The 14,955-nt window shown below is 38.0% G+C and overlaps 1 protein-coding gene across 4 annotated transcripts in view; it reads right to left on the reverse strand.

Moving 5' to 3' along the window:
• Positions 1–338: 338 nt before the first annotated feature.
• The window catches only part of asic2 (acid-sensing (proton-gated) ion channel 2), a 456,853-nt gene continuing 442,236 nt past the window's right edge, over positions 339–14,955 (reverse strand). For 3 of the 4 annotated variants that reach the window (XM_082176414.1, XM_082176415.1, XM_082176416.1), the window contains exons 7-11: positions 7,723–7,876; positions 5,365–5,456; positions 5,196–5,275; positions 2,846–2,914; positions 339–2,715 (exon numbers count right to left, since the gene is read on the reverse strand). In XM_082176414.1, coding sequence (XP_082032540.1) covers positions 2,614–2,715; positions 2,846–2,914; positions 5,196–5,275; positions 5,365–5,456; positions 7,723–7,876 — 497 coding nt within the window. In that variant the 3' untranslated portion in view covers positions 339–2,613. The remainder of the gene's footprint in view (positions 2,716–2,845; positions 2,915–5,195; positions 5,276–5,364; positions 5,457–7,722; positions 7,877–14,955) is intronic. The other variant, XM_082176413.1, reaches the window with a different exon arrangement.

Genomic DNA, 14,955 nt, shown 5'->3' on the forward strand with positions numbered 1-14,955 from the left:
GTTTCTTGTATCTTCACTTCTTTCTTTTTTCTTTACTAGGTAGACACAAATAATCATATGCTGTCAAAATTGTATTTCACCATTTGTTTCTGGCAACCTAGACAGACACGTATAGCCTTCATCCGTGCTCACACACAAGATAAAAGAGCAACCGTGTAATCGAGTATAAGAGGAAATGATAAAGGGACAACAAGTATGAAATAAAAACATTTCAATCAAATTGTCTTTTTTTTCTAAAGCTGCGAAAGGGGAAAGAATGAGATGGACGGACGGACGGATAGATAGATAGATAGATAGATAGATAGATAGATAGATAGATAGATAGATAGATAGATAGATGGATGCAAGTGAGACATAATGCAAAGACAGGTGCTGTAACTCATTTATCCTTTATTGTTTTCATATAAGGTTTGAGGTACTAAAGCAATTACCTTGGAATTGGAAACCATCAACCCCTCTGGTTTCTGCTAATGAGAAAATAGCAAAGGTGGCATGACACCCCTTTGGTGTTTGTCCACATGGCAAGAAAGAGTTTTGTCTATTAAAATGACTGTTTAACACTATGAGTGACTTCTTAGTTCACGGTTTTATAATATGGATGGCTATGGATTTCTGCATTTGTACTGTGTACATGTGTGGTTATTTTTTCTCTGCATATGCTTGAAACCCTTTGAGGTTCACAGATCTGTCTCTGACACAGATTTAGAAGAAATCATCACATTTTTAGGGCAAATAAGGATAATACGTTCATCCTCTACAGCCCATTACATTTAATTAGCAAACTGAATTGCAAATAAAACAACTAAAAACATCTACATTCGGTCACAGATATTTAGCAAATCAGGAAAGTGTCCAGATTGCGTGATTTTTATAGAACTATTTTTATAGAATAAAACAACACACATTAAGCAACATGTGTCTGTATTAACATTCACATGGCTCTCTCACATGTTACAAACAACCCAGAGTACACATTCATTATTTTATTCCCTGTGGCAAAATTAAAGTGTTTCCGCTCTTAACGTTATTGTTTATTAAATTTTGCATTATGTTATAGGTGCAAATCACGCCTCTTAATACTGTTGCCCCAGAAGGGGGCATGAAAATAATAACTAATAATCCTGAAACAAAAAATATCTTAGCATGGATATTTATGACAGATATTTGCATACTGGCTCTAACCTCAAATCTGACTGGACAAGGGAGCCCTAGGCCATGTGTGGATGCCTGGGCTTATTAAACCAGATTAAATACCTTTTATTTATTTATTTACATGCAGATTTTAGAAGCTTGTCAACAAATTCATGGTGTAACACGTCTGCAGGGGCCTTAGTGTCCCAGAGCAATTTGTTCAAAAGCTTCACCTACAGTTTCAACACACAAGCTCTTTTTCTAATTTTTCATTTTTGTGACTGAATTTTGTGCCAGTCAGTATTCTTAAATTGAGAAATGCAATCAAACTCTCTTTCATCACCCAGAACTGACCCTCTTTTCATTCATACCGATTCATACTGATGTGTAGTGAGAACAGTATAGACACAATCACACCTTTGAACCGTCCATCATCCACCATCAAAGAACACTGTGGGACAGGGAACATAGTAAATATCTGATAACTTATGGCAATTGCAGTATTACAAACCACAGAACAGATGAAAAGCTCTGAAATGATAAGATGAGATAAAAACTCAAATAGCCTAATAAATCACCGTGAACAGCTCTAAATCTCTCAATTCTGAATTAAAAGCATGGAATCAGCTTTCTAATATCAGTTTTAAATGACAAAATAACACTTCTTACATTTGACAAAATGAAAACTGCTATTTGAATCACTACAGTCTTTTCCAGAAAGCAACAAAAACTTTTTTCCTGTACTTTCTTTGTTCATCATTTTTCCAATGGGATCCAGAAAGCATTCATAAGAACCATCTACAGCCACAATGGGCTCATAATGGCTGCCATTGTACCGTGACCCATTCGGCTTTTCTATGAAGGATAGAAAAATAAAAGGAAGGGAGAAAGAAAGGGGCTCTTGATTTTATGATGCATCCTTGATACATCAAAAAGCCAACTGAGACGCTAGAATCACATAGCAAACGAACAGCACAAGAAGACAAAATCGTCTCCATAGATGAGAGAGGATGACATGTTCGAGAAAACCGGATTGTAACGCATGAAACTGACACATGCACAGTTAGAACAGTTTCACAACATTTTCTCTGTTAATAATTTACAGTGTTTTGGCAGTAAACTTCAAAATGGCGGCTGGGGAGAGAGAGAGAGAATGCGAGAACACACCGAGGCCGTGTATATTTGCAGTTCCTCACATGCTCGTGTATTTGTGTTGGTCTTATGTTTACAAGTGACTGTCCTGACGGGTCCACAAACTTCTGCTTTCCTCCATGAGTCCAGAACAAACAGATGGTGTTTGCGAGAAACTCTGCGGTCCTCATGTTCCTCGAGAAGCTCCTTGGCTTCTAGTTCTCATGTTTGTGCCAAATGATGACATGTTGAGAAAAAGAAAAATTGTCTGTTTCCTTCTTTTTCCTCTGTCCTTCACCCATTGGAGTGGAGTGGCCTGGCTCCCCCTGGTGGTTTGGAGGGGAACGGAGCTCAGCAGGCGATCTCCTCTAGGGTGCCCAGGGTGGTCTGCAGGGGAACACTGACTGTGTGGCTAATCGATTCGGAATGGTTTACCACCGGATCACATGTACTCTGAGGGAAAGCAAAACAAAAACAGATGTCATCGGTCATAGAAGTGTATGCCTAAGGCACAAGTCCACGCAATGGGTTCCTGATATCTAAATAAATAATTTGAAGCTTAGCAGGCGGTTGTTTTTTTTACCACATTCTCTCCATGACTCTCTTCCTCCTCCTCACGGTTTAGCAGGTCCAGCAGTCTCTCCTTCACCACCTGCCAGCACACATCACAAACCACCATCTCATTCACTGTCAGATCAGGTCTCAAACTGCTGGCCTGAGAACAGCTTTGTAGCTCTGCCAGCGCTGCATTAATCAAATCAGCAACATGGGTTGCAGCCCAGGGCACTGACCACCGGGGGATCCCAGGAACTGGAAACCACACAGGAATTGAAAATGGCCATTTTGATTGGGACAATCATGCATATTGGTCTAGTTTTCAGCTCCAAACTGGCTCCACGGATCCTCAAGCTGTAAGCAGCTTGTTTATCATTGTTCAGTCTGGTGTGCTTTTGTTGATAGCATCTTTTTGGTCATGTGAACATTTATGGGAAATTCGAATCCTACTATTGTAAAGGCCAAGCTCATGAATATTAATTAGGTCATATTACTGGGTTGCACTAGGAGGTTACCAAGAAATGTGAGGCTGGCCTAATCAATATTCATTAGTAATTCTTTGTAATATCACACACCGTTAGGGGTGCCTTTGTCCTGAACCTGAGGAGGTTTAACTTGACCTGTGGACATTATTGAGTCTCTCTCTTTGTTAAAGTTTACTGGTTAATATGTCAGTTCTTAAGTTAAAGTTAAAATCTCAATGGGCATATAGTCTCATGCATTTCCAATGAAGCTAAATGCTTTAGTGTTTCTTTTATTTTTATGATGTTTTATTAACAAAGTTCGGGAGGAGCAGGTTCAGATAATTAACCAAATTATGCACAGCTGGAGATGAATCAGTAATCAACTCAATGACAGAGTATAAATTCACAGCAGACCTATCTCTGTTCATTGAAAGTTTGTCAGCATCCCTCCTCCACCCCATCTCCTCACTTCCAGTTCCATCTACACTTACCAACTGGGGGGAGTACTCTGGGTTCGGGCCTAACTCCGAGCTCGGAGCCCTCCCCCCGGACAGCACGCCAAATACGCATAAACTTATTGTACTAATTATATGTAGATGTGAACTCGTGAAATGTGCTTTGTTAACAGCGGCCAAAAGGCTTAAAATCTAGAAAGGCCTAAGTTTTATGATGAAATCTGTCCTTTAAAGCTATCCTGCATAAGAAATCCATTAAAACAGGACAGGGCAGAATGCAAAATGAGTGTGTGTGTGTGTGTTCCCGAGGGTATGAGTGGTGTAAGGACTTGTGCTGGCTGCTGTCCACAGAGCAAAGAGACCAGCAGCAATGCAGAATTAATGAAGGCTCATTATGAGGAAACTCTCCATCAGTGTCATTCATTCATTCTACACCAGAGACAGACAGACTCAAGTTTTCAACAGCCATCACAATGTCTGGGGAATGTATGTGTGTGTGTGATTCTCTGAATGAATTTGCAATTTTTAATATCTCAGTGTGTTAAAATGATTATTGCAGTGTGTAGCTATAGCGTCTCCTGTGCCTCTGAGTTCGGACACCGAACGGGGTGTTTTTGTCTGTGTCAGACAGGGCACCTGTCAAGCACCTAAAACGTGTAAAAATTGGCTTTGGCAAGTAAATATATATATATATGTGTGAAATATATGAATATGAAAATTTTGAAATATGAATATGAAATATATGAAAATATTTGGGGGAAATAATCACAAAAAGCGTTCACATTTTTTTGACAACTGTGATGTAACCGAGAGATGCATTCAGTACCGTTTAAAATTTTGGGGTAGGTGCGATTTTTTTAATGTTTTTGAAAGACGTATCTCATGTTCATCCAGTAAAAACAGTAACTGTTTTCTATTTTAATATACACGTATATTAAACTGTAATTTATTTATGTGATGTCAAAGCTGAATTTTGAGCATCATTACTTCAGGTTTCAGTGTCTCATGATCCTTCAGAAATCATTCTAATATGATGATTTAGTGCTCAAAAACATTTCTCATTATTATCAATGTTGAAAACAGTTTATGGAAACCAGGATGCATTTTTTCATAATTCTTTAATGAAAAAAAAAAAAAAAGTTAGAATGAACAGCGTTTACTTGAAATCGTAATATTTTGCAACATTATAAATGTTTTTACTGTAACTTTCAATTAACTATCAATTTAATGCATCCTTACTGAATAAAAATATTAATAAAATTAATATAAAATCTTACTGACCCCAAACATTTGAAGGATTGTGTATATGATGTTGAAAGTGATGTGTTTGTGACATATACACAAGAAAAAGCAAGTAAATAATACAATTGTCATAATGACAATAATATTATTTTTTATTATAATAGAGAATGATGTTACATCATGGCATGTTATACCCTGTGTTTAGATGCTGACATACCTCATATGCATAATCGAATAGCTCCAAAATGGTCAGGATACTTGCACCGATAAACAAGCCCATCTGACCACCAATATCACCTGCAACATAAATATATTTATGATTTAGAGGAACGGAGAAAGAGAAAAGATGAAAGAGACAGTATTCATACTACAGTATGTAGTGTTACCTAGAAGACCTGCCACCTCATATGCTTTCTTCTGCTCTATGGTCTCATAATTCAGAGCTTCAAAGAACACATCCAGAACAAGGATATTGTCCCTGGAACAACAGAACAAGTACAGAACATAGAACAAATATTTTGGTTCAGTAATTTTGGTTTAAAAGTAATTTGTCTTGGTCATACCCAAAACACCTGAACAATATTGTGCAACCTGACACAATCACAGCAAAGTAGAAGAGTTTTGATGCTTCATATTAATGAGATTTCACTGTGAGCAGAGCTACTCAAAATGATGCAACAGAAATAAAAACCAAATGACCAATAAAATGTCCTGTTGACCAATAAAACATTGTGGCTGCTTAGAACAGAAACGGTAACCAACAACATATCTGTATCATGTCAGTTAGTTCTAATTATTCTAGTGTTTTAGTTGGTACTGAGTGGATTACTTAAATTAAAGAGTGGTTTTATCCTCAGTAGCGCTTTTTGTTTTCTCTCTAGACACACACACCCACACACACACACACACACACACACATACACACACACACACACACACACACACACACACACACACACACACACACACACACACACACACACACACACACACACACACACACACACACACACACACACACACACACACACACACACACACACACACACACACACACACACACACACAGTCACACACACACCTGACAATGGCAAATTGTTTTTTATTGGATGTTAGTGGCTAAACTGCAACCTCCAACAACACTAGAATTATCTCAACCATTCATTACGCTCCTATTATGTTGTAGAGATGAATGATCTTGGCATGACCAATAATTTGTGTGAATGTGTGGAGGAGTTAAACATAAACAAGTGTTTTTTTTCTATCACCATAAAATGAAGCAGTCTAGCTTATCTCTCTCTAGTGGGACACCAGAGTGATGATATTCTGTCTACTTTATGCTAATATAATTGACTCTGCACACAGCAACATCTGTGTGTGTGTGTGTGTGTGTGTGTGTGAGAGAGAGAGAGAGAGAGAGAGAGAGAGAGAGAGAGAGAGAGAGAGAGAGAGAGAGAGAGAGAGAGTATTCCCAATAGCTCCACATCTCAGACACAATCAATCACAAACTTATCGCTATGACGATGAACTAATGAATGGAGAGGATGTGATATCTGTCACTATATTGAAGAACAACTCACTGAATCTTCCTGACACAAAGCAAAAGTGTTCTCAACTTGTCAGCCAAATGTCTGGAGGAGATATAAATATGTCTGAGGGCCACATCAAATGTCCTGGTGTCCTAATGCTGTTTTTTTTTTTTTTTTGTAGAGAAGCATGTCTATGAGGCAATATTTCAAGCGCACATTACGAACGAACACACACATGGGGAGTTTCTTTGACAACAATCTATCTATCTAGCTTTCTCCCAGAATCCAGTGTCCATTTTCTCCTGTACAGTGTCACAACCACGCCTGTGTGCCATTCATAAATGAGTGGCAATGTCAATTCAATTATAATTCACTTCCTCAATTTGTATTTGAACAATTTAAAAATTGCAAGTAAAATTTTAATGGAATACAATTCTAAAGCAACTCAACTGTTTTCAACATTGATAATAATAATAATAATAAACGTTTCTTGAGCACCAAATCATCATATTATTATGATTTCTGAAGGATCATGTGACACTGAAGACTGGAGTATTGATGCTGAATTCACAGCATTTTGTCGTCACAGGAATACAATTACATTTTAAAATTTATTCAGATAGAAAACAGTTATTTTAAATTGTAATAATATTTTAAAAATTAATGATTTTATTGTATTTTTGATCAAATAAATTAAGCATTGGTGAGCACAAGAGACTTCTTTCAAAAGCATACTGACTCCAAACTTTTGTACGGTTGTAAACCAATTAATGTTTTTACTGATTTGTTGTGTGACTTTGGATTGCAATTAAGTAAATCCCTTCTTCTATCATTTCACCATCCTGTGATTTACGGCCAATTCAATACAAGCTTGTGAATAAAATTAAGCCAATTCTTAATTTCCAAATTGTTCTCAGTCCTAATAACACCACAGCTCATCCTTGAAAAGTGCAGGCTTGTGATCATTAACAAGCTCCGTATCTCTGTGATCATGGATATGAGGTGGTACATTAACTGGTGGCAGTAATGAGGTAAAGTCAAAGACTGTGAAAGGTATTAGGAGGACTACAATTAAAAAGTTTGGAAAGTGGTAAAGTTGCAACATAAAAATAAAAAAATAAAAAAAACACTTCAGAGACCTTTGGATGCTGAATTCAAAGCCGTTTTGATATAAAGGAAAGTGGCTTTTAAAAGGGTTGTGAGGTGCATACTCACGTGATGTATTTCTCAGATCGGTTGAATTTCTTCTCCAGGTAGCGGGCAGAGGTTTTACTAGGGATCTTGACCATGGAAAGCTCTTTGTTGTATCGAGTCATGTTACAGGGGCTCCTGCAGATGCAGTTTGTGCCTTCAACCGCTGACAGAGCAGCTACGGAGTGCATAAAAGGGAATAGAAGAGAGGAAAAAGAAAAGAGAAAAAGAAAATGAGGAGAGACAGGAAAGGGTACAGGGAAGAAATGGAGAATATATGTCTGTTCTTTTTTGCAGGTGGCATTCCTGAACTGGGTTCTATATACGACTTCCCCTGTTGACAACTGATAGTATAAAGAACATGAGGTCGTCTTATCCTTTTCTGCAAATGGAGGGTCTTTTCAGTGTCTTCACATACACACACACCTACACAGATTGGAGTTTAATTCAACTTTTGGCCTTGTCAGAACACTTTGAAATCACTGCTGTCAACTCTTGATGCTTCGAAAAATATTGTGTTGCACTTTTGATTACCTTTAGAGAGATTGGCTACTGCTAAAAAAATCAACAACAAAAAACGATGTTACCCACAATGATTCTGGTAAACCGCAAGGATCATACTGTCAAAGCGCTTTCTAGAAGTCTAGAAAAACTGACTGAAAAACAAAAGACTTTACTTTGGTAGTCAAGTCAAGTCAAGTCAAGTTTATTTGTATAGCGCTTTTCACAATACAGATTGTATCAAAGCAGCTTCACAGTATTAAATTAAAATAATACAACAAAGTTTGTTTCAAGAGGAATTTATTGATTGATAAAATTAAATTAAATATCCCCAAAATATCCCCAACTGAGCAAGCCAAAGGCAACAGTGGCAAGGAACCGAAAAACTCCATCAAGTGACTTAATGGAGAAAAAAAACCTTGGGAGAACCCAGGCTCAGGTAGGTGAAATGTATCAGGTAGGTGAAACCAGGTAGGTGAAATGTATCAACGTTTTTTTCTTGAATAAACTTGAGCTGACATTTAGCTTTTATTGAGTGATAGAGTTAGACTCTAAGGGCCCTATTTTAACGATCTGAAACGCAAGTGTCAAGCGCAAAGCGCAAGTAACTTTGTGGGCGGATCTCCGGCGCTGTTGCTATTTTCCCGGCGGGATAAATGCCTCTTGCGCCCGACGCAAATCTAAAAGGGGTTGGTCTGAAGTAGCTTCATTATTCATAGGTGTGGTTTGGGCGTAACGTGAAATAAACCAATCAGAGCGTCATCTCACATTCCCTTTAAGAGCAGGCGCGCTTGTTCTAAAGCGGATTCCTATTATAACGGCGGATTTGCCAGGCGCGCGCCGGCAGCGGTTCACAGCCGAGGAGACCAACGTTCTCGTCAGGGACATTGGGGATGGAGAAACCCACCCAAATTAACTTCGGTTAAACAGGCGTATGATAATTTGGGTAAATGTGTAAGTTAGATGTATGCTTTTATAATAAATTGTCTATCTATCTATCTATCTATCTATCTATCTATCTATCTATCTATCTATCTATCTATCTATCTATCTATCTATCTATCTATCTATCTATCTATCTATCTATCTATCTATCTATCGTAATAATGTATGATTTGCAAAAATGAAAACTGCTGCTTCTGTGTAGATGAGAGAATCAAAGTGCGCGTTGTGCACACGCTACATTGATTATGGCCAAGCATGCGCCCTTAAAATAGCATATGAATAACATGCGCAACGCGCCACTGACTTTAAACAATTTTTTCCTGGTTAGTGGCGCAATTGTTTTCTAAACCTGCAAAATAGCATGAAGGAACGTTTGCGCCGGAACACGCCTCCTCTTTGCGCTGAACCGCCCCCGGGAGCGCAAGTGTATTTCTTAGTTAACCGACGTGCTTCTGGAGGGAAAAGTCCGCTTTGCGCGGGTGCAAGATAGGGCCCTAAGACTCATTGTTTCAATGAGGTGAAGAGTCCAGCCCCTGCTAGTTAAAAAGTGCTAAGGGAATGTGTACGGAATTGGAATTAGAATGCCAATCATAGTTTGGAACCAAAAGTAAAGAATCCTAATGGGATCACATAAGAATTCTCTAGGAATCAAATTAAGCCCCTACTGGATATAAAGAAATTCCTACAGGACTTTTTGGGGGGTGGCTAGAATCAAATTTGTTTCATACCCGACTCCTTAATGTTTAATACTGTTTCTTCTTTGCCTTTTTTTGTACATGTAAAGAAACAAAAGAGATAATTTTCTATTCTCTTGCTGGTTGCCCAAGGCTGAAATCTTTAGCTCTCGGCTGTGCCTTCCTCAGATTTCTAATCAGCTCATAACTTGCATGACCTGGAGATGGAATCTGACCTTTCACAGAAACATTTTAAAATGCATCCATCCCTGACCTTTTCTATCTCCATCTCGCTTTCTTCTCCTCACTTCAATCCCCTCTCAAACCCTACCACTGGAGACGAAGCTAAAGTCATATCATTTAATTGGAGAATTAAGTCAGATTTAACCTTCTCTAAACACTCATAGACAACTTAACAGGATTCAATCTCACACACACACACACACACACACACACACACACACACACACACACACACACACACACACACACACACACACACACACACACACACACACACACACACACACACACACACACACACACACACACACACACACACACACACACACACACACACACACACACACACACACGTTGCGTTTTCATGTTTTATGGGGACTTTCCATAGACAATGACTTTTATACTGTACAAATTGTATCCAAGGATTTCGGACATTGTCATGTTTGTGGGGACATTTTGTCCTCATAACGTAGGGTTTACCCGGACCACACACACACAAGGCGATTAAATCTGCTATAATCTTCCGCTAAATCCATTGTTCTGTATGAACTTCACAACACTGTTCACATCCCATAACATCCCATGTGTTCTCTAAGCATCGCCCATGGCAGATCCTGTGCTCGAAACCACAAAGGTTATGCTATAGAAAACAGTTGTGAGTTTCATACTACCATACTACTTGTACTAGTTTTACAGTGCATAATGTAAACAGTGAACAGTATGGACAGTATTTTCTGCATGCATGGATGACAGTCAAATGACCAACACAGTACAACCAAAGCATTCAAGACTCAAATCTCACAATGCATTCCACTCAACCTGCTTTATTTTACTTTCAGCCTTTTGTGTATAGTATAGTATAGTATAGTATAGTATATTATAGTATAGAACAGAGAAGACAGGAATTGATGGAGAAAAGAGGGCAAAAATGGGATCCGGAAATGTTGAATTCAAACTTGCATAGTCCACATGAGCTTTAAAGAATATACTAACCTACAGTATATGTGCTAATAACCAGATTTTGGCACCGGCACTGACCACAAATATTTCCTTCTTTACACAGTATTTGTTTTGATTGGACAACAAAAATTGCATTTAAATGGCAAAATAGTCATTTTTAGTTATTAGGGGTACTACTGTTTATTATTATTATTATTATTATTAAAGATAGCATACTGTTAAACAGTTTTGGTGACATTTTTTTTGAATAGTCCACTTTAGACTGTCTAATATCTCTAAGTAACTTTGCAACTACATGTCAACAGTCATTAGAGTATTCGTAGACTGTCTGCTTAATATCTGCTAACATTTTACTTTTATGGTCACCATAAAAGTCTACCAATACTCTAATGAGAGTAAGTTAACATGTAGTTGCAAAGTTACTTATAGTTAGTAGAATGTCTAAAGTGGACAATTGAAATAAAGTGTAACCACATTTTTTATATACACTATAGTACACAGTGTGCAGGAAGCAGTATATTCTTATTCAATTCTGAACATGTCTTGATTAACCTCCTGCTTGTAATATTCTTCTGTCCCTGAGTGTTTTGTATCATTGTCATCTCAATTATCTCAAACATTTGAGAGGATCCTGTATTTCCGTTCTATTAGCCTCTCATTCATGTCTAAATGTTTTCATCTGCATATTGTTCTGGACTGGTGAAACACATTTATTGGAATTATTTATTGGATTGGAAAGTACACATTTCTTCCCTCCTCGGGGTGCTGTGAACAGAAAGTTGGAGTTGGTGATAATTTCCTCTCCACTTTGCCAAAAGATAGGAACCAGCTGTCAAGCATTTTGATGCCAGCTGCTGAAGTTTTAGACAAGCTGTGCAGCCTCTTGTGCTGTGCCTTTACTTGTCAATTGAGGTTAGAGCTATCCCACTAATACTTTTCCAATGGTTTGGAATTCTGCCTCTCTTCAAATAAAAATTGGCTTTATCTCGAATGTTTGTGCACACAGAACTCTAAAAGATAAAAGTATGTGAAATTAGACATGTTAACAACCCAAGGAAGTCTTCGGAGACAGTTTGTATGCTGAATACCTGAAAAGTTCAAATAAGTACAGTCCTAGCTGTGCTCTAATTTGAATTTCTTCATTAGTGGAAGATAATTAGTGAACATGGAGCCAACTTGCTTATTATGTTTACTATATACTGTCAGATGGTACATAGAGAGGGAGTTAATGAGGGCCAGAATGCATTCTGTTGGTAGAGACGGTGCACAAAAAAAAAAAGTCTTTGCTTTCCCTGAATACATTTCCAAAATAATGACTTAATTTGAGCAAGTTCATGAGGGAATTTAAAGTTCAATAAAGAAGTCCCTATGTCAAGAAGAATCAAGATCTGTGAAGAAAAATGCAATTAATGCATACTTTCAAAGTTTCTCCACGCAGAGTTAATATAGTTTAATTTGGTGAAGCTGGTGAAGATTACGTCTAAAGTCTACAGCCACCCACTACAAAATCACACATATAAACAAAGAGATGTGTTCTATTATATTTATTTTACTTTTTGTTCAACTGTTTGCCCTTTTATCCTCTTTAAGGATGCCACTTAAGAACAAAACACAGCTACAGAGGAGGAAGATGCGGGACAGAGAATGAAAGAGGGACGATGGCTGCTAGTTTTTTTCTATGTAATTTAATTTTGTGGAGGGTCAGTGTGGCCTGTTGAACAGAAACTTGAGCGTATGTATTTCGTGCCCCAGTAGTGTGTTAGATTAATTAAAATGAGCCTAGTAATACATCAGGATTCCAAACACACTTTATTCGTTTAGCCCGTCTCACTGATCAGTGAACACTGAACAAACGCGTCTCACCCAGCACGCCCATGGGTGCACAGATGGGTGCAAATGCATTTTCTATTTAAACAATGTGGCGCAGGAGGTGAAAAGATAAACTGCGTCGGGCAAAAAATATCAAAAACACTTGCGTCGCGCTTGGCGCTGCTTTGCACCGGGTGTATGATAGTATAGTATAGTATAGTATAGTATAGTATAGTATAGTATAGTATAGTATAGTATAGTATAGTATAGTATAGTCCTTTATTGTCATTGTAACCTGTACAACGAAATTTAAAAGTGCCAGACAGTTAGTGCATCAATAAATCAATATCAATAAAAAACATTAATAATCAACACATCCTCCCCATCCTATTGGAGATACACACACATACCACCATTCATTCTGTCATAGTTATTGCACAATCTGACTATATAGTATTGTTTTACGAAATGTTTTTTTATGGCATTGAGGGTGGTTATTGCTGTTGGATAACAACTGTTTTTAAATCTGTTTGTTCTTGATTTGTATCGTCAGCCTGATGGCAACTGGCAATAGGGCCCAAACTGTCAATATTTCTTGAATTGAAGGGGATGGAATGTCTTTCTGGATTGTTCTGACCCAATTTAACTTCTCTCTCTCTCTCTCTCTCTCTCTCTCTCTCTCAGTGCATGCTGGGAAATGATAGTGTGTGGAAGGGTGATCACGGTGAGAGGGAAATTTGAAAACTTTTTTCTTAACTATTCTTTTGGGATCTTTTTGGAAGGATTTCGATATATTTACTTTCGCAAAACTAGTTTGGTTTCAGTCTGTTATATTCTCAGATTTATTGTTCGTGTAATTGTCTAGTATTGTTGTGTCTGGGACGGAGATGGCGTCGCACCGTCACGGCATCAGGTGTGTCATGAATGCTGGAGAGTCTGTGGAAGACGCGCTGTTGGATGTAGCTGAACGCGTCGGTCACGTCAACATTGTTTCTGCGTCCCGAATTAACAAAGCGTTGGTGGTTTTCTCAAGGATGAACAACTAGTGAATCATTTGATCTAAAGCGGGATTTCGGTAAGTGGTGCTTTTATTCATGTTCAACCGTTAGTAACACCAACAAGTAAAGTTCCCATTTCCAATGTTCCGCCGTTCATTCCTAATGCTGATATTGAGTGCGAGCTTTCGTGTTTCGACAAACTTGCTAGTGGAATCAAAATGGTTTCACTTGGCTGCAAAAAATGCGGCTTTGAAACGTGCTGTCGTTTAGGCGACACGTATTTATGCTCTTAAACTCGCAGACTCTTAATGTGTCATTTCGATACATGTATGAAGGCAAATTGTACATGTTATATGCAAGCTCAGGTGAGATGCTATGTTTTGAATGCTGTGGTGTCGGGTACGTAAGGTTATCATGTCCTAATAGAGCCGAAGCAGGCCCGAGTGGAATTGAAACTGGAATGCAAATAGATCCACATAAAGATCAGGGTGTTGTGATCAATGCTGAGAATGTAAGGAATGATGAGGAAATTCCAACTGAGAAAGTAAGAAATGGCAAGGAGGTCTCTACTGAGAGTGTGAGGAAGGATGAGGAGTGGTCTTTTGAGAATGAACGAATGGATGATGGTGATGTTGAAGTAGATGTCTGAAATAAATGATGTTGAGGATGGAAGGCCAGATAAGCAAAGACTGTGTAGTGACCAAATCTGGAAGCACTGAAGATCAGAACAGTGACAGAAAGGTCAATTCATGAGAGCCTAAATAAAAAATAAAAGAATTAAGTGAAGATGAAATGAATGAGGCTGATGATGAGGATGGTGTTTTATCTGACACTTCAGATCTGTCAGATATTTCCCAGATAGGTTGTGATCATATTTACTCTTTGAGATGAGATTAATTTGTTTTTGGATGATACTTTTGGAAAGGTTGCTGATATGAAGAATTTCTTTCCAGATGTAAAGAAATTTTAATTTTCAGTTCTATATTGGCAAAAGAGGGTAGGAGAAGAAAAACGAGCACTCGAAAGAGGTTTCGCTTAAAAAAGATTCTCACTAAACTTAGAAAGGGGAAAACCCCAGTTAAATGTAAATCAAATAGATTTTGCGAAATGAGATACAAATCAAGGGT

The sequence above is a fragment of the Leuciscus leuciscus genome (assembly GCF_965113295.1).
Source record: "Leuciscus leuciscus genome assembly, chromosome: 1".
NCBI classification, from domain to species: domain Eukaryota; kingdom Metazoa; phylum Chordata; class Actinopteri; order Cypriniformes; family Leuciscidae; genus Leuciscus; species Leuciscus leuciscus.